The 20,294-nt window shown below is 44.7% G+C and overlaps 1 protein-coding gene across 7 annotated transcripts in view; it reads right to left on the reverse strand.

Annotated features, from left to right (window-relative positions):
* Positions 1-16,054: 16,054 nt before the first annotated feature.
* CARMIL1 (capping protein regulator and myosin 1 linker 1) overlaps positions 16,055-20,294 on the reverse strand; it is a 354,136-nt gene continuing 349,896 nt past the window's right edge. For 6 of the 7 annotated variants that reach the window (XM_010338003.3, XM_010338002.3, XM_010338001.3 and 3 more), the window contains one exon: positions 16,055-17,132. In XM_010338003.3, coding sequence (XP_010336305.2) covers positions 16,996-17,132 — 137 coding nt within the window. In that variant the 3' untranslated portion in view covers positions 16,055-16,995. The remainder of the gene's footprint in view (positions 17,133-20,294) is intronic. The other variant, XM_074398538.1, reaches the window with a different exon arrangement.

Consider the following 20,294-nt stretch of genomic DNA (forward strand, 5'->3'; position numbering starts at 1 on the left):
TGCAACCTCCGCCTCCGGGGTTCAAGCGATTCTCCTGTCTCAGCCTCCCAAATAGCTGGGATTACAGGTGTGTGCCGCCATGCCCAGCTAATTTTTTAATTTTTAGTTGAGATGAGGTTTCACCATCTTGGCCAGGCTGGTCTTGAATTCCTGATCTGCGATCCACCCGTCTCCGCCTCCCAAAGTGCTGGGATTACAGGCATGAGTCACTGCACCCCGCCGCAAATGTATTTTTAATTCACAAAATATTACCATTATTTTTTCATCTAGTAATATTTGTTTAGATTTTCCCATATAATTGTCATTGTTTTTGGTCATCTAATTCTTCCTGCATTTCAGAAATTCCATCTGGGATTACTCTTATTCTTACTAAAGTGCATCCTTTAAAATCCCCTTTCTACGAGGCCTGGTGGAGGGAAAGTCACCATTTGTCTGAAAATGTCTTTATTTCACCTTTGCTCTCAACAAATCATGTTGCCAGATACTGATTTTTATGGTGACAGCTATTTCCTCTCAGAACTCCCAGATGATTTTTCCCTCAGGACTTCCTGAATTCCTCTGCTGCTGTTGAGAAGTCGGCTGTTTGTTTCTGCAATTCCCTTGTAGGTTTCTGTGGTTTTGCTCTGGCTGCTTTAAGGATTTTCCTCTGTCTTTTGGAGTTGTGTGGTTTCAGTACAGTATGTCCAGAGTTGATGTTTTTGTTTTTGTTTTTAATCCTGCTTAAGATTCATGGGGCTGGCCGGGTGCGGTGGCTCTAGCCTGTAATCCCAGCACTTTGGGAGGCCGAGGCGGGTGGATCACAAGGTCAAGAGATCGAGACCATCCTGGTCAACATGGTGAAACCCCGTCTCTACTAAAAATACAAAAAAAAGTAGCTGGGCATGGTGGCATATGCCTGTAATCCAAGCTACTCAGGAGGCTGAGACAGGAGAATTGCCTGAACCCAGGAGGCGGAGGTTGCGGTGAGCCGAGATCGCGCCATTGCACTCCAGCCTGGGTAATAAGAGCGAAACTCCGTCTAAAAAAAAAAAAAAAAAAAAAGATTCATGGGGCTACCTGAATCTGTGATTTGATCTCTCTCATCAGCTCTAGAAAAGTCTCAGCTATTTCCTCTTTAGTATTTCTCTCTCTCCACTCCTTCCCTCACCCCTAACCATCTCTCCGCTTTTCTCCTGGGATTAAGACACAGATTAGTCTTTCTCACTCTAAGTCTCCTCTTTATTACCATTAGTACTCTCCACCACTGTGTTTATGCATATTGCATAAATTTTATGATCCATCTTTTAATTCACTAATGCTCAGTGCAGCTGTATTTAAACAATTGTTAAAGTCATCATTTAAGTTTTTAACATTATATACTTTGCTCTTTTTAAAATATATTTGACTATGTATCATCGTTCCTTGTTCTTCTCTATTTTCCATCTCTTAATGATTTAAACCCAATACATTTAATTATTGAACATTCTGTTTATTTTTCCCATCTCTGAAGTCTGATTCTACTGTGTGTTATTCCCGCTAGAGCTCACAGTGACTTATTTTCTTATGTTATTTCCATAATTTTGCCGGTATACATTCATAATTCCTGGAGCTTTGTCTATGGGAACACTTTAAAGCCTAGGCTGAAGGTGAGTTTCTCCAGAGAGGATTTGCAATTGCTTATTCCAGATGTCTAGGGCACTATCTGCCCAAGGCAAGTTTAAACTAAATTCATAGGTTGAGGGTTTTTTTTTTTGTTTTGTTTTAACATCCAGTTAGAATGAATGCAGGCAGCAAACATGTATGAGGATCAACTTGTGGTTAGAAATTCTTAGAAAAGTTAAATGATTTTTCCTTTCCATCTGTACTGCAGTTTGGAATAGATATGTTTTAATGAAGTCACTTGGGTTTTATTATTTCCACTAGCATTGATAGGACTCTTCCTTAGGCTTTTTCTCTTGATGCTGTGAAATTTGAAGGACAAATCTCATTTGCTAAATATCTTCAAAGCAGAAACTAGATTCAGCCTACGCTTACCTCTCTGCATGTCTATTTTCACTTAGCTAAGACCCTTAGTATCTTTTACTAAATGGTCCATGCATCAGTGTATTTTTATGAGTTTGAAAATAGTCTATCCAGCATTTTCAGTTTTTCTTCAGTGGACTGGTGTGATAGTTAATACTGTCAACTTGATTGAACTGAAGGATGCGAAGTATTGATCCTGGATGTGTCTGTGAGGGTGTTGCCAAAAGAGATTAACATTTGAGTCAGTGGTCTGGGAAAGGCAGACCCACCCTTAATCTGGGTGGGCACCATCTAATCAGCTGCCAATGCGGCCAGAATACAAAAACAGGCAGAAAAACACCAGCTGGCTTTATCCAAGTCTTCAAAGGTTTGCAGAAAATGTTTCAGCCTATAATAATAATATCTCCAAAATTTCAAGACTAATACATTATAATTATGCATACATGATTATACATACTTTCATAAGCATGCATAACAAATTTTATAAGTCACTTTCTTCTCCTTTGTTTTGTCTTTAGCAATTGTGTGATCTCAGCTCACTGCAACCTCCACCTCCCAGGTTCAAACAATTCTCCTGTCTCAGCCTCTCAAGTAGCTGGGATTACAGGCGCCTGCCACCATGCCCAGCTATTTTTTTTTAATTTTTAGTAGAGACAGGGTTTCACCATGTTTTCCAGGCTGGTCTCGAACTCCCGACCTCAAGTGATCCACCCACCTCGGCCTCCCGAAGTGCTGAGATTACAGGCATGAGCCACGGTGCCCAGCCTTCTTCCCTTTCTTAAGTTAAACATACACAGGTCTCTTAATAGCACCAGGTGGTCCCCAGGACAGTCTAGTGGGTTTCTAGCCATTAGGTCCTTCTTCTGGGGACCTTGATCATTACTCCAGCTCAGTCTGATTAGACAGAGGAGGGGGCAGATTCTCTGTGCTACTTAGTTGTTACATCACCATTGAGGCCAGGCTCAGGTGTACTTGCAGCCTGGAACAGGCTGAGTAGTTTCCTTCCATGCTCTGAATGTAGAGCCATGTATGCACTGGTGCCCAGCTGAGGGCTCGGAGGCCCCTGGCCAAGTGGCTCAGGTAAGTAAATATCTGGTCTGCTATTCACCTCTTAGCAAATGTTCTGCCATATTAGAGAGCTCACAGAGAGCTTGCCCTTGGCCGGAATCCCCAGGTCACCCTACTCTATTAATATGCCCTTCTTCTTTTTTTCTTTATTTTTAAATTTCTATCCATGGCATCACAGAAATATTCCCTTTTTTAAACCTAAATGTAAGACTTTGTATTTTTCTGAATACATTTTAGCATATTGGTTCCAGTCTGATTTTAGACCCTTCTTTCAAAGCCCCAGCTCCAAATTCCCCTCCCCTCCACCTTCTCATTCCCCCCTCCTGCCTCCTGTAAACAGAGGATCTATTCCTAATACTTAACATTGGCTATGGTGTGGGCACTAAACTATCAGAAAGGACACTAACCACAGGGCAGGGGCTAAGGGAGGCGCCCAGGCCCGGGCCCCTGCAGTACCAGGCTTTACTCCTTTTTGGCGGCGGGGGGGCTAGATTACAGAAAGGTCTAAGGCGTCCTGATGGGAAGGATGAGTTTGCTGGGCTGGTAGGGGAGGGGGCCTGAGCTGTTCCTCACAGTGGCTATTACAAATTGATAAGGAGCTACTTCAGTATTGTATCACCTGTTGTGGGAACACCTGACGGATCTTTTGAATTTGAGTTCTTTCTAGACTGAGCAAGTGTGATGACCCTAACGCTCCTGGCAAGGAAATGGAGCAGAGAACCGTGAGTTGCTCATGGTTCACGGGCAGAGAGGGGCAGACTGAGGATCTTCACTCTGATCTCCAACTCCCATACTGCCTGGGGCCATGTTCCCACATTTGTCAGTGAATATGACCAGATGGGATCAAGTATAAGAGAAGTAGCAGAAAATCAGCAAAAGTATTTTTCATGAAGCCAGACACAAAGACACCTACTATATGATTACAAAGCATATGAAATTTCTACCCCCCCCCCCCAAAAAAAAGGCAAAACTCTACAGACCGAAAGACCGAAAGGAGACCCATAGAGACATCAAAGAGATCTATTTTTCTGACTAAAAACAGGCAGGTTGGACCTTTTTGGGTGATGGAAATGTTAAAAAAAAAAAACAAAAAAAAAACTGGATGGTGGTGGTGCTTGCACAGATGAATTTACTAAAATTCATCAAATCATATTTAAAGTGGGTGAATGTTATTTATATAAACTCTACCTCAGTAAAGCTGTTGACAAGGATTTCTTTAAAAAAAGAAAGAGGCCTGGCACGGTGGCTAACGCCTGTAATCCCAACACTTTCGGAGGCCAAGGCAGGTGGACTGCTTGAGGTCAGAATTTTGAGACCAGCCTGGCCAACGTGTTGAAAACCCATCTCTACTAAAATTCAAAAATTAGTTGGGCATGGTGGCAGGTACCTGTAATCTCAGCTACTCGGGAGGCTGACGCAGGATAATTCTGTCTCTAAGGACAGTAGTTGGGCACTTCAAAGTTGGTGTTAACTCCTTCTCACAAGTGATCTCCGTTTATAGAGCTATTTAAAATGGCCAGTTTATTTCCAGCTGGTCCGTAAGAAAAATACTGGCTTTCTGAAATCCCTTAGCACAGTGGTAAACCACATTATATTTATTCAAGAGGTCAATGTGGTTCGATTGTCTAAATATTTACTGATAGCCCACCCAGTGACAGGCACCTTTCAAGGCCAGTCTGAGACAGTTGCTGGCAGCAGATAACTGGTACCCAACTGAAAATGGAGAACCTGAAGTTTGTGGCATGGAAGATGGGGTTTCAAGGAATAGTAACCAAGAGAAGCAGATATAGTGCATATGACTTACTAATTAGCGAATTATCTGCAAAGACATTCTTCTCGTTTAACGTAACATGTTTTCAATGGTTTTTCGACAATAAACAGCATGTAATACAAGTGAAGTTTCAAATAAAAAGGAACCAGATCCAAGTTAATTACTTGAAATGATACAACTTCCTGTTCCGAAACAGCAAACACTGAAATTTTTTTCTTGCTTACAGGATGACTTAAAACTAATTTGGCTCCTTATTGCCAGATATTTTCCTCCTCAACACCGTGCTCTCTGTTCCACTGTGGCTCCCTTCCAACAAAGCTGCCTGGTCTCCGCCTCACAGTTGGCCCAAAAGAAACCTGGCAATCGTGTTATGTCCCATCTCTTCATCTGAACCGCAACTTCTACATAATGTTCTCTTCCATTATTGATTGCTGGATGACATCGCATAGAGAACAGCAGTCATTTACTTGCTCACAAGGCTGTAATTTGGCCCAGACTCAGCAGGGGAGGCTTATTGCTGCTGTTTGTGGCATCATTTTGATGGGGCCTAAATGGCCTTGGAAGAAAGGCCTCTCTCACCTGGCTGGCAGGTGGTGCTGTCTGTCAGCCAGCTCAGCTGGAGCTTTCCAGCAAGATGGCCCAGTTTCCTCCAGATGGCTCACCTGGGATTCTCATAGCATAGCAGCTGGATTCTGACAGATTCTTTGCTTGACCAAACTTTTGACAGACTCCTGAATTTCCTCCTAGTCTCATCTGTACCTTTTTGTAAAGTCCACTACCTGGTTGGACAGGTCTCTGATAATGTGGGATCAGGTGTGATTTCTAGGGAGAAGAGAGGTTCATAGGCTGGTGTTTGGCATATAGCAGACACTCTGTAAATATTTGCTAACATTTAATGGAGAGAACACCGCCCACCTCTTAGAGAGTGTCAGAGATGGCAGCAGCAGTGAGGAGGTGAAAGGAAACTCCTGGATGTTTCCAGAATCTAACCTATGCAGCTTCTGCGAATGGAAAATGTTTGCTCACCAAGGACGCTTCAGGAGAAGACTTTCTCCAAAAAGTGCACCCTGACTCAGGCCAGGAAATGTCAATAGGCAGCTGGGCGCAGTGCTCACGACTGTAATCCCAGCACTTTAGGAGGCTGGGGTGGGTGAATCATGAAGTCAGGAGATTGAGACCATCCTGGCTAACGTGGTGAAACCCCGTCTCTATTAAATATACAAAGAAAAAAAAAATTAGGGCGTGGTGACATGTGCCTGTAGTTCCAGCTACTCAGGAGGCTGAGGAAGGAGAATTGTGTGAACCCAGGAGGCAGAGGTTGCAGTGAGCAGAGATTTTGCCACTGCACTCCAGCCTTGGTGACAGAGCAAGACTCCATCTCAAAAGAAAAAAAAAAAGGAAACGAGGCTGAATAAGAAGAGCAGGTTCCTCGGGTTCCCCAGTGCCACATCCTGGGGTGTACCGTGAGTTTGCAGAGCCTTAGTGAAGCCAATTCAATGGATGCTGAATATGAAATATACATGTCTCCTGTGGTAAGTTCAACATAAATTTGAACCTCTTTAAATTTTTTTTTTTTTTTTTTTTTTTTTTTTTCAGTTTTCACAGGATGGGTTCACCAGAAAGCTAGCTCTGAGTTGGAGACCGGCGTGCAAGAGGGTTGTTGGGGGTGCTCTTGGAATTAACAACTGTGGGTGGGAAGGAAAGGAAGGAGCTAGGGTTGGGCAAAGGGCAAGTTGAGCTGTGACGCTGTCCCCACGGAGGCCTCAGCCTCCCTGAGTTCTGAAGATGGTGTGATTTTTCACAGCTGTTCTGAACTGAGGTGAGGGGCTGGACTTTCATGTTTATGCATTGATCAGGTATTAGATGAGATGCCAGGCGTGTGACCTTGCTGGCTCTCAGCCAAGGCAATTCCTTCAGGGAGCTGACAGCTGAAGTCGTCTGCCAGTGGCAGCTGAGTTTACCAATCCGTTATTCCTAAAGGGAGATCTGAGTGTTGCATCGTGTGTCCACACAATTGAAGAGCATAAGTTACTATAAAACAGTAATGTGGAAAAGAAAAGCCCTTTCATAAACAAATAGTTGTCCCAGTCACGGCCCAGTCCCTTGCTGTGCAGAGCATGTGTGAAACTATGTCATTCACTAGTTATGTTCCCTCAGCTCCATTAACCAAACTCCAAGAGCGAAAGGATGGGGAGTTGGTCTTCGGAGATGAACACTCAGGCCATTTCCTGTCACATAACAGGTGCTCAACAAATACTGAACAAGCTAACAAAATGAGAAACCGTAACCGGCAAGAAGCTTGATTTGATATTTGAGATATTCTCAGGAGTCAGGTATAGAGAGAGGGAATACGCTCCAAAGCCATATTCAATGGAACCATGCCTGAGGGAATCGTGGAAACAGATTGGGTCACAGACATGCAACGTCCAAGGCTGTGATTGAATGATGGCTGCCCCTTCAATCTTCAGATGTATTGTGTGGTTCTTTGGGCTTCTCCAGAGAAGGGAACGAGACAATAAGGCACACAGTCTTCCTCCCCCTTAATCCGCAGCACATCTTGTCATAGTAACAATGGCCACAGTCTTCCACCGTCAAAGGGGAAATCTCAGCACGGGTGGACACTCAGCCTTGCTCCTTGTAGCTTGAACACCTGGCATCTCCAAAGCAGCGTGCTAGTGTAAAACGTGCACAGAGCTCAAACCACACGTGGGCTTTCCAGCTCAGCTTGTGTCAGCTGCTGCCACAGGGCTCCCTACACGTTAATGCTAACAACAGGCAGCCCCAGGCGTCCGGGCTGCGCTGACAGCCCCTCACTAACCTCAGGGTCTTGCTTTGCTTGCCTTTTGCCAGTGACTGGAGAGCTAACTTCTTCCCATAGTTCAATTAAATGAAATTAGATTTAGTGAGAGGAAGTTTCTTCCTTTTGCCTTTTTCAGGAATAATCAATCTAATTAACATGTTCATGCCCCCAGAACTTTTAAAAATCTCTCCCTCCTGTTTCAATTAAACTCATTAGTGACACTGATTTCTTTTTTAACTTATTAGAAGGTTAGAGCCATTTGCAAGGCCTATTCAGAACAAGGCATTTGCACAGCGACACCCCAGAGTGGGCGCTCCTGTAGCCACAAGAGCGAGTCCATTGCTTTTCCTTCTTGGACAGGCCAAACACAGTCACCCCCAGTCTTCTTTGGACCGGCCACTTCTGGACCGTAAGGTTGCCCTCAGGCCCTAAGTCACTCCAGGGTGTTGGTTTCTAACCCTCTGCTCTGGCCTCAGAGGCACCTGGGACCCAAAAAGCCAGGAAAGCTGAGCTGCTTTTCCACCCGCGGGAGGCAAGTGGTGTGATGGAGAGCAGGAAGAGGCCAGGTGCTGGAGAGATGCTCGCGAGACCTGTTTCCATCTGAACGTGAGGCTCTGCAGATCCTGCTTTTGTCACGGCTCAGGTCTCTACTAACGAATATTAACTTATTCACCTAAGAGGCGGCAAGGGCACACATTCTCTGCACAATGCACCATCCCTTCAGCCAGGAATGCTAGGTGGCCTCTGTATTAATTGCACCTTTTGATTTTCTGTAATTATTATTATTATTACTGAGACAGTCTTACTCTGTTGCCTCTGTAGTGCAGTGGTGTGATCTCAGCTCACTGCAACCTCTGGCTCCCGGGTTCAAGCAAACGCTTGTGCCTCAGCCTCCCCATTATCAGGGATTACAGGTATGCGCCACTGTGCCTGGCTCATTTTTGTATTAGCCATATTGGCCAGGCTGGTCTCGCACTCCTGGTCTCAAGTGATCTGGCCTGCCTTGGCCTCCCGAAGTGCTGGGATTTACAGGTGTGAGCCACCACGATGGGTCAATTTTCTGTAATTCTGCATCTTGGGGCTTTGCTGACACTAAAGGGACTGTCTCTCTCAGGGCTAGCCACTTCTCAGAGGCAGTGTAGGAAACACCTGGAAGGGTGCCTTTCATATGCAAACTAACCAATCCATCGTCTCCCCACCTCACAACCTCCTTTAAGTGGAAGTGGGCTCTCACACTCCAGGCTACTATTTCCCACCGTAAACACCCCAAGGCCAGGTAATAGACAGCTCAGGACAGTTGCTCTACCCTGAGTCCTGATATTCACACAAGCCAATCCTAAGCCTGCTTACCTGACCTCACTCATTCTTTCTCATGGGAAACACAGTAAGAGCGTTTGCCCACATTTCCCTCCACCTCCCGCTGCCTCCTGACCAAACCTGGTGCTTCTCCATGTGGCCCTGCATGTTATGGTGTGCCCTGTTTTCTTGGGAACTGTGAGGAACTGGAGATTTTTTTTTTTTTTTTTTTTTTTTTTTTTTTTTTTTTTGAGACAGAGTTTTGCTCTTGTTGACCAGGCTGGAGTGCAATGGCACAGTCCTGGCTCACTGAAACCTTCACCTCCCGGGTTCAAGCGATTCGCCTGCCTCAGCCTCCTCAGTAGCTGGGATTATAGGCATGTGCCACTACACCTTGCTAATTTTGTATTTTTAGTAGAGATGAGGTTTCTCCATGTTGGTCAGGCTGATCTCGAACTCCTGACCTCAGGTGATCTGCCCACCTCGACCTCCCAAAGTGCTGGGATTATAGGCGTGAGCCACCGCACCCGGCCTCATCTTTTCAATAGTAGTTGTCTCTTGATGTGTCGACCTCACCATACCTAAATACTAAGAAAACCTACATTTAAAACAACTTCCTAGTTCCTGTCTTGGAAGACAAAGTCATGTAACCATTCACCGTGGTGGAGGAAAGCCATCTCTCTCCCTGAGTGTGAACACGGGCTGAAGGCGCACGTAGCTGAGCCTGCTTCACTCCCTCCCAACCAGCCAGGAAGTCGATGCTGGCAGTGTAGTTTCAGATCCTGTTTCAACTTTGTAATCATTTTCTCCTCATAGGTATTAACTTAATTTTTATGCATTTTTAAGACCAATTAAAGAAAATCCTCATGAGCTCATATGGTACAGGAGGATAGGAGACAGCTTGGAAGATGAGAAAGAAATGCATATCCACAAGAACAACCTTTTCCAGTTCATTTCCAAAAAGTACTCCTGTCCAGCCCTGCTAGGACCGGGGTGGTCGGGCTGGTTTCTGTCCTTGCTTGGACCATCATTTCTCTGGTAGTCTGATGAGGTCTCAGGACTCTTTCTCATAGTAAGTATTTCATACAAATGATGTAGACTATAGGACATTATAGAGGAAACTAATAATGTTGAGATACAGTTAGCCTATGTTAAAACAAAGTTTGATTTAGAAGTTAACGCACTGCTTTATGAATTCTTTAAATAACACAATGTAGCCTTCTAAGTACATCATTCTGAGGCAGTGGGGAATGGGAGAATGTATCACAATATCTGCAGTGGTTGTAAACGGATCTAAAAATGCTTATGATTTACATTGTCCCAGGCACCGTTAATACTATTATAGTTGGACATGCTAATAACTGAAAGAAATTCTGAATTGCAAAGGAGGCTAATGAAGATAAAGAAGCCATTTTTTTTTTCCCCCACAATTCAAGCTCACAGACAGATGCCCGGCATTCTCCCCAACCCACGGCATGCAGGATACGCACTCTGTCTAGAGCAGGCGTCCCCAAACTACGGCCCGCGGGCTGCATGCGGCCCCCTGAGGCCATTTATCCGGCCCCCTGCCGCACTTCAGGAAGGGTCACCTCTTTCACTGGTGCTCAGTGAGAGGAGCACAGTATGTGGTGGCCCTCCAACAGTCTGAGGGACAGTGAACTGGACCCCTGTGTAAAAAGTTTGGGGACGCCTGGTCTAGAGCTTTGAAAATCAGTAGCAGGTGGAGGAACTGGTCTCCTCTGCTGAGTGTGCCTGAGCCACAGTAGTGCTGGCTTCAGCTAGGAGTGCCCAGCAGTGGTTTCAGCCAGCAAATCATATTCGTACTTGCAAATGGTCCCTGCTTCCCTCACACCTTACAGGCAAAGAAGGCTCTATCAAGGTGCCTGGGATGCGGTAAGAGCAAACGAGCTACGTGCCCTTTGGAAAAAATCTGTCTCTGCCCTGTAGCAAGGGAAAGGCAGGGGGGTTCTGGTCCTCTTTCTCCAGTGAGAGATCTGTCCAGGTGTCACAGAATTGAATCATCTCATTTCTAGGCATGGCGTATGGCCACCATATGCTCATGAAGAATCCGTATTACATACAGAATTTCTGAGGCCCATGAGTCACCCTAATGATGCTGTAACGAGAGGGAACTAAAGCAAAAGACGTGGGAAACATCATGCAAAGGTGGGAATTGTAGCGTTGGAAGGGAGGAAGGTCACCTGGGGAAAGGTGAGGGTGCATGATGAGCCAACCTCAAAACCACTGGATCACAGAGGGGACAGGCTTCAGTGAGGACTGGTCAGGCCAAAGGGTCAAACGTCCACTTACATTCTTTGCTTTCAGTAAGTGGAAAGCAGTCTGTCTCTTCTCCCCACTCCTCTGAGGATGTGAGGGAAGAGCATGGGAGACCTGTTGACCCTTTGGGAACAATCTAGGAATGTCCCCAAGATGAGCTTCTGCCCACACGGACACCTCCCATGTCCTCACTGCCGTGGGGAAGGACGCTCCTGCATGGAAGAATGCCCGTGCAGTTCATTTCTGAATTCTCGGCAGGGATGCAACGTCTAGAAGGTCAAGCACATCTTCCCAGCAGTGGGTTTTCTGCATCCAGGCCACTGTGATCCCATGATAGGCAACCTGAAGCGGCCTCCACCCACCCTGACAATGCTCTTACTGTTAGAAGAGACCTCACGACCACCATATGTCACGGGGTGGGGGTGGGAGTGGTGGTGCAAACTTGTGCCTAATCCTGCAATCCTGCAAGTAGTGGTTTGGGTGTGGAGGCATCAAACAGGCCCCACACCCAAGCTGTGTATACCCAGCGTAAGTGGTGGCTTCACTGTGAGTTACACCTAATACAAACTGTAATTGGAAAGTGTGTATGGATTACTCTGGTCCTATTCAAACGTGCCACTGCGCAATAACAGTAAGGACAGTGTCCTTGGAGAAAACACATTTTGTTTCTACTCATTTCAAGAAATCTCTAACTAGGGAGAGTTTCTTCATGAGACAGATTTTCAAGTGTGGCTTAGACACTTAATCTTTATTATAAATTTCCCTAAAAAGGAAAGGAAGCTACAAATTTCAGCTGTGATTACGAAATAATATGCAATCTGACCTCAGACTAAGAAATCTTGAGAGGCAAGCGGCAGGTCTCAAATGCGTTATCCTACATTTTGAGGCTCAGTGATTTAGACAGTGATCAACACTTCAAAACCCAGGCAGACCACTTTGGCTTTGGGCCCATGATAACTGTTTGCAGAGAAGCTGAATCCCCCCATTCTCCCACGTCTGTATGTGATGCAAACACTGCATACCTCTTAACTCACCTTGATTATAGCCCCAGCAGGTTAAATTATGGCCTGTTTCACTGAGCGGAGCCTTTTCCTGTTCTCAGCGTTGTGACCTGTCATGTGTAAGAGCCAAGAGTCACAGAAGGCTGGGATGTTAAAATGACGTGGTGTACCGAGCACAGTTTGCCCAGCCTATACCATCAACGGGGGGGACAGACCAGGCTGCCTCAAAGCATGGTTTTTAGTTACAGTTTTGTTTCATTCAGTCAAAACTCAGGAAAGACAAAAAAAATATCAAACGCCAGAATGAGGGAGAGAAAACATTACCTTCCTTCCATTGCTCTTGTGTTCACTACTTTGCCTCCTGGCTCTGGTTTTCAGCAGTTTGGCCAAGGGGTAGGGTTCTGGGCTAAAGAATTTAGGAAGGTAGGGTTTTAGTTGGAATAATTCAGGAAGAGCAGGACCCTAAACATGGCAGAGAAAACAGTGAGCATCTAGGAAACCCCTACTGCAGGCGTCCCGAAACTACGGCCCCGCAGGCCTCGTGCGGCCCCCTGAGGCCATTTATCCGGCCCCCCGCCGCACTTCAGGAAGGGGCACCTCTTTCATTGGTGCTCAGTGAGAGGAGCACAGTATGTAGCGGCCCTCCAACGGTCCGAGAGACAGTGAACTGGCCCCCTGTGTAAAAAGTTTGGGGACGCCTGCACTGTCTTCACAGCACCTTTTAAAGAGAGTAGAAATGAAGGCCAGCATTAGAGCCTACAGCTATTGAAGGCATTGGTCCCTGTTCTTGCTCTGACGGAAAAGGCAAAGACAGACTGAGAATGAATCAAGGCCACGTGGTTTTGACTGCAGGGCCACACCGGGGCGGTGCTTTCAACCTAGCAAGTCAAAAAGTGTTCAACAGAAATAGCCTTTCAAGGACACCTCAATTTAGGATTTTCACACTTGGGACTGAGAACAAGTATAATGTCTCAGGTGAAAATCAGGGTTGTCCTGCCTACTGAGATTTCCTGTTGTCATCCATTTCTTTCTTCTCTGCACAAACAAAAACCAAACCAAACCAAACCAAAACTGTTTCCCTTCTCTGGATCTGCTGTTTTGCAGATGCAGTGTTAAAGTGAATAGCTAACAAAGGGAGCTGGGTCACCTGAGGAAATGAGCCGACACGGGGCAGGGAAGTCATGAGAATGTCTTACCCACTGTGAGTTGTCTGTCCCTTCCAAATTGAACCACGTGTCCGCTGTCCTCTTCTGGCCAATTTTTAATTACAACTGAGTTCTCGCCAACACTTGACACATGCCCCACCAACTGCTGGCCAGCTGGGTCCCTTGCTAGTAGACCCAAACTGACCAATGTTAAGTAAAAATAAAATTCGTTAAGTCAGCATGCTCAAAAGCCGCATGGTGAATGCATCCCCAGAATAAGGGATCAAACAGTACCTAGACTATGCGGCCCCTGCTTAGTATATCCGAGAGGTGAATTACAAAATCCTTCTCATTCTTAAGTCTTACACATGGCACAAAGAAAAGAGTATCTGTGGTTTAGTATTCTAGGGCTTTTCTGGGAGGCTCCTACCCTTGCTCCAGGAGCAGCCTGGCTCATCTGGCTAGTCCAAGCGGGTTCTCTGGGAGCCACGGCTCCAGACAGGCTCCACTGCTGCTCCAGCACTTAGCTTCGCCGGATTCCTGGAGGCAGGCATGGCTCTCTTCACTTCTACTGCCACTTTACAAGGGTAACAGGAATCAAAGTGGTGTTTGTTGTGTCAAAATCCCAAAGGACCTCGAGAAGTTAGTTAGTACACTCTGCCTTAAGGGCATCTTTCTTTTAGGGACATGTCACAAATTCTAATATATTCACAACACAAACACAAAAGCCCACACATTTTGAGGAAAGATCTGCTAGCCACCAGCTCAGAAGATGTACATGGTAAAGCTGCTTTATGCTTTTATTTTTAGACGAAGTCTTTGTTGCCCAGGCTGGCATGCAGTGGCATGATCTCAGTTCATTGCAACCTCCCCCTCCCAGGTTCAAGTGAGTCTCCTGCCTCAGCCTCCCAAGCAGCTAGGGTTACAGGTGCCCACCACCATGACCAACTAATTTTGGTAGTTTTGTAGAGATGGGGTTTTACCCTGTTGGCCAGGCTGGTCTCTAACCCCCGACCTCAAAGTTCATCCACCAACCTTGACTTCCCAAAGTGCATATATTCTTGATTGATGGCTGACAGAATACGGAGATGTGTGTCAGTCCAGACTCTCCAAGAAGCATGTGCCAAGATGGAATTAGAACGCAGAATACTTATTTACGGGGGGAAATGGCTGTGAAGGATTAAAGTGGGCCACCGTAGCAGGGACTGCCTTCAAACCACATTCAGGCTGATCACCTGTAAAAGAAGATGGGGAATGAGGAAAGGAGATGTGGGTAGGGAGAGCTTTGGTGCAGCCCTGAGAAAGCCTTAGCCAGGCCGCAGGAGGGCACTAGAGCAGAGTCCTGTGTTGGGCAGCCCTAGGGAACCAAATGTCCTAGGGTTGGCGGGGAGAAGCCAGGGAGTGCGTGTGGCCCAGCCACAACCTGACCAGTGGAGAGGGTCTGAGGTATGGCGGCTGGATCCTGTTACCCGTGGTTGGCCCTCACAGGCTCCTCATAGCCAAGTTCTCTTGAAGGAGCATCTGAGTGGGCACTTCTTGACCACCACAAGCAGAGGGAGAATGATTAAGGATCCTTGCTCAGCCACTTCACTGAATGCCTGGCCCTAATCTACAGGGTTTCTCTCTATACATCTTAGCTCTGATTACATTATTGCTTTAAAAAATGCAATGGCTTCTACTGCATAGAGTCAGGATCCAACTACATAGTAAAGCACCAAGGCTGTTCACTATCCGGGCTTCTTTCGACTGTCTGAGAATAGTTGTTACGCTGAAACCCAGAGAGAGGTCCTGACCAGCAGCACGTGTGCCTTTTACCACAAACCGGTCACAGTGAATGTGACTTTGACTGCTCTGTGAGCACTTTCTGTATCTTCCTATTATTCTCTATCATCTAATATGGGTCACATCATACATTTACAGGGGGTATGACCAAGAATCAGACACAGTTACTGTACTTATCAAGGTACGACTTCAAGGCCTTGCATAAACATTGCCTGCTCTGAGGTTCCTGAGCAGCACAGGCAGACGTAACCCCCTTCCCACACTGTTTGTAATGAGTATGGTTCCGTCATACTGCGTTGTTTCTGGTTGGGTTATGGGTCTGTTTCCTCACAGCCTTTAGCTCATGGAGGCGTCGTGCCCATCTTTGTCTTCTGATGCTTCTCCCAGTGTGGCAGCCATGAGGGTGCTTGTTCCCATCAGCACTGATGACAGCAGAGCTACAGCTGGTGGAACCAACCCTGCGTCTTTCTGCCCTCACAAGGTCATGCAAAGGCAGCAAACCATCCAGTATACATTATGGGCACTTACTCATATGCCAGGAACCCAGGTGGAGACAGATGGTGAGGGACACAGCCATGCCATGCCAACCCACCTTCCATTATTATTCTTTCCAAGAACCACTGCCTGAAACTCTTCAAACCATCTTTCTCTGCATACTTGCACCCCTCATAAGACCCTTACTAATGGCAACGGGATCTGCAACAAACTCATAATTCTATGTTCTTCCGGTACATTTTATCATTTTTCCCAGAGATGAAAACAGGCAGTGGCATTAGTAAGTTCTTTATTTTGAAGGCAATGGTTCCCAGACTGGTGATCTGAGAAGTTTGATTATTTTGGATTTTGGAAAGAAAACCAAAGTTCACCACCCTAAGCTAGTCCAAACTAAAAATGTAACTGGAGAAGGTCCAAATTCCACTTGTAAAATCATTTTATTGGTATAAATATACATATGAATAAAATACTTCCAGCCTGTAATGTAAGTGAATATTTGTGAAATGTCTTATAAAGAGTAGTATTTTGATTTTTACAGGTGTCAAAGTATTCTCTCTTAAAATCACACATTAAAAGCTAATATGCAGACAGAAATTAAAGGCCTTCAAAAACATGAATATTCATAAAACCTCATTCCAATCAACTATATACATTAATCTGGGCACATGGTAAAATCAGCCGTGGGCCTTTCTCACTCTGCTCTCAGCTGTGCTCGTCGAGCTGTGCGCGTTGATGCAAAGGTCACCAACCAAGCTTTAAATGTACAGTTCCACACCAGGAAGAAGTTTCCCACGGGAGAACGTAAAAACCGTACCCGAGATCTAATATATATAATTTATACAAATTATTAGTGTGCTCTGTTAATATCATTACAATGTGCAATTGCATACATCAAGAATAAATTTCTATATGGAGTCCTGTGTGGATTCGACACAGGTACACTCAGCAGTACCCCGTGGTCTGCTGTGGTGTTACTTGTGTGAGTGTGTGTCCAGTTATTTCATTTATCTCCAAAAACTCATCTTGCAGGGCAATCTGTAGCTGCCTCAGAGAAATTCAAGTAGGGCCCATGGGATAATTGCTGGCTTTCATTAAAGGCATATGAAGGAATGTTTAGAAATCACATGTCAAGGGTTGGAGGAAGACCAAAGAAATGTGCTTTGATGATCAAAAATGGATTTGTTTCTATACAAAAAAAAAAGGCAGGGGATAAGGGTAGGGGGAGAAATAAAGAAAAAAGAAGAAAAAACAAGAGAATAAAGCACCGAGAGAATGCCTGGGAAGAAGAGGTGCTGCCCTTGTTCCTCTCTGACGGCTACCAAAGCAACCCGCACAGGAAGCCTTCTGCATGGCTGAGCTTTACACAAAAATAAACTCTTTTTCTGCTTCTTCCCCGGAGTCACTAGATTTGCTGCCTTGATGGCCATCTTTACTGGAGGACCGTTGCTTTTGTTCTTGATACTCCTGGGCCTGCTGGCCCCAGCTTCTCCTTGAAACTGAAATAGAAAGGGAAGTCACACAGTTTATTGACAAAGTAACACCAATGGCCTGACTGACAATGGGCTGAGATGCAGGAGCCTTGAAGATTTGGGGGAGGAGAGCGGGTCAGGGTGAACTTTCTCAGAAACAAACTGGCTATTATGTTCGGAGACTCTAGACAGAAACGTAAAACAAACCAACGAAGCAGAAACAAAATGAGAAAACACACACAAAAACACAGTCTAGGACAGGGCGAACCTCTCACAGATGTGGACAAGAATCTGAGGTGAGGACCCCTCAGGCAAGGATGGTGGGGAGGTGGAGGGGGAGCCAGGAGGGAGCACGGCTTTGAAGCTGTTCTGCCCCTGGTGACCTCCTAAGCCACAGCTGCACCCTCACGCAGCAGAGAGAACAGGGCAGACAGAGCCTCGACGAGAAGCTGGCTGGACAGGTATCCCACTGATGCCTTCTGCAGATGATTTAGGGTTTGTCATTCCTGCTTGTTGGGCAAGATGTCAGCAAAGTCTCCAGAAATCTTTGTCAGATCTTTCTGTGACTCAGAAAACCTTAGTTTCACCCTCTAGGAAATGAATGAAGTCTAGTGAAAATGCATTAAATACTGCCTATGACACATTCAACCATTTTGGAATCACCCTCCAGGTAAAAGAATTACCAAAATTGTCGCCTGCTCTGATTACACATAAATAATGAGGAATCTACCAAGGCTTTACAAAGCAATGATGGGAGAATCATTACTGGAGCGGAGCCTCTGTTGTATGCTAGGCCCTCACTATGTTATTCTTGCTATTCCTCACAATTACCTTCTGTAAGGTAGGTTGTGTAAAACCTGAAACCAGGATTTAAACAAGATCTGTCTCTCCGAAGCCCACGTTCTTTCCAGCTAGAACATGCCGTCACTGCTATGATACCTGGGGAAGAGAGTCGAATGCTGTACTCCAGCATAGCTATTACGAATTATTAAACACTATTCATCTTGTCTATTGTCTAGACAGCTCTTGAGCTAAAAATACTAAACCCACAAACTTTGTGCAGCCTGAAGGAAGAGGACAGCTATCTCATCACTCAGAGAAGTTCAAATGATCCAAACAGGAACGCACTTCATCAGTCCTTTAAAAGCTATAGGATTCATCTGATGCTTCTAGTCATTTGATTTTTGCATTCTGCTTAAAAAAAAAAAAAACAACAAAAACTCATCTTGACAGGAGCTGGCTATGAAAATGTTTAACCCACTGAAGAGTATTTCAGGAAGTGAAAGCTCATTAAACCTAACAGTCAAAATGCAAACCTAATAGAGTACGTCTCTTGCCAATACTGGTATTAGAGCCAGATTCTGGTATTCAGACAATAAAAATGTAAATTTTTAGCTAATGAAATTAAATTGAAATGACTCAAAATTCTGAAAAGAAAAAAATCTTTCAAATCTGATAATAAAGTATGTAATTTCTTAAATTCTGTCTTCTTTACGTCTAACAGTTTCAGGCAAATTCTCAAATTGGGGCAAGAAAGCAACAAAAAAATATTATCATTGATTTCTATTATTATTTCTTTTTCTTTTTAGAAACAGAGTGTTGCTCTGTCACCCAAACTGAAGTGCAATTTCTAGTTTTAAGCTTGTGTTGGGTTAAAAAAAAATTAAATGCGTCTGTTTGGTCCTTTCAAAGCTGTCAGTTGGCCAGGTTTGGAGAATGAAGGTGAGTAAATGCCTATAAATGTTTTGCCCTTTATCACAAAACTAATTTGATACTAATACACAGGAATCCTTTAATTACTAAGAACAAAAGAAAGAAGGGAAGATTTACATTATCTTTATCCTGAAAACATTTTGCAATAAACCAAACCTCAAACTAGAGCATACCTTGTGAGATCTGCTAGAAAATAGTTTTTCATTGTTTTAAAACCAAAATAAGTTGTTCATCTCTGTCAAATGACTCAAAAACACACTGTAAATTCAAGGGTAGAAATAAATATAATATACTGCTCCTTTGTCTTCAGAGCAAATACATTTGTTCTAATTCTTAGACTTAAAGGATAATCAAACTTTTCATTCTTCCCAGTATTTTTGTTTCCTGGCAATCTCAGGTCTAATTCATGTTGTATGACACAACGTAAGAGTACCGTCTAAAACTGGAGAAATTCAAGTAGCCAACAACGTTCATGCTACAGAAAACTGAGACAATCCTATAGACAAGGGTCATTAGAGCAGGCATGATTAAAATTCAAAGACATCCAACACAGAAATCTTCCTGCAAAAAGTAGGCTGTCCCACAGTCTCCACCTAAATGTTGATTCTTTTGACTCACTGACACTGGGCTTCCCAAATCTCCAGGACTCAGGGACTGTAGGGGGAAAGATGACATATTCCTTCAAGGGGGCTGTCAAAGAATTCCACTATGGTGGTGACTTTATTTAGAAATTCATTCTAAGTATATTCACCTCCATTGATTAAACTCTACCAATTGTGATTGTGCCTGTGATGAGACTAGCAGTAGGATGACATATTCATAGTCCAGGAGATAAGCACCATTCAAGGACAGAAAAACTAACGAGATCAAGGAGCTAAAGTTATGCAATTAATGTGATGAGTCTGAAAGTCAAAGCAGACTGTCTTTTAGTCTCCAGCCTTATCCCTAAGGGATAAGATCCCTAACAAGAGCAACTTTGTAGGGAGACTTCTTTGTTGTTTGTTTTCCAGCCCTAAGGGAACATCTATTTGATTCCAAGTAATTAAGATGTTAACTACAACTATACTGAAGTAGGTTTACTCAGGCCTCTATTAAAGGATGGTCTAATAGAATTATGTCTGTTTGAAACTTAAAACTCCAGAATGAATGTATGCATGTATGTAAGCATGCAAGCATTTATGCGTTTATCCATTTATAGATACTGAGTGTTGTCCGGGCTGGAATTCACTTGGCTCAGTCATAGCTCACTGTACCCTCACCCTCCTGGGCTCCAGTGCTCCTCCTGTCTTAGCCTCCAGAGCAGGGGAGGCTGCAGGTGTACCTCACCACACCAGCTAACTTTTTAATTTTTGTACAGACAGTTTCATTTGTTGCCCAGGCTGGTGTCAAATCCCTGGCCTCAAGCCATCCTCCAGTCTGAGCCTCCCAAAGTGCTGGGATTACAGATGTGAACCACTATGCCTGGCTAGAATTTAT

This window comes from Saimiri boliviensis, chromosome 4 (genome assembly GCF_048565385.1).
Source record: "Saimiri boliviensis isolate mSaiBol1 chromosome 4, mSaiBol1.pri, whole genome shotgun sequence".
NCBI classification, from domain to species: domain Eukaryota; kingdom Metazoa; phylum Chordata; class Mammalia; order Primates; family Cebidae; genus Saimiri; species Saimiri boliviensis.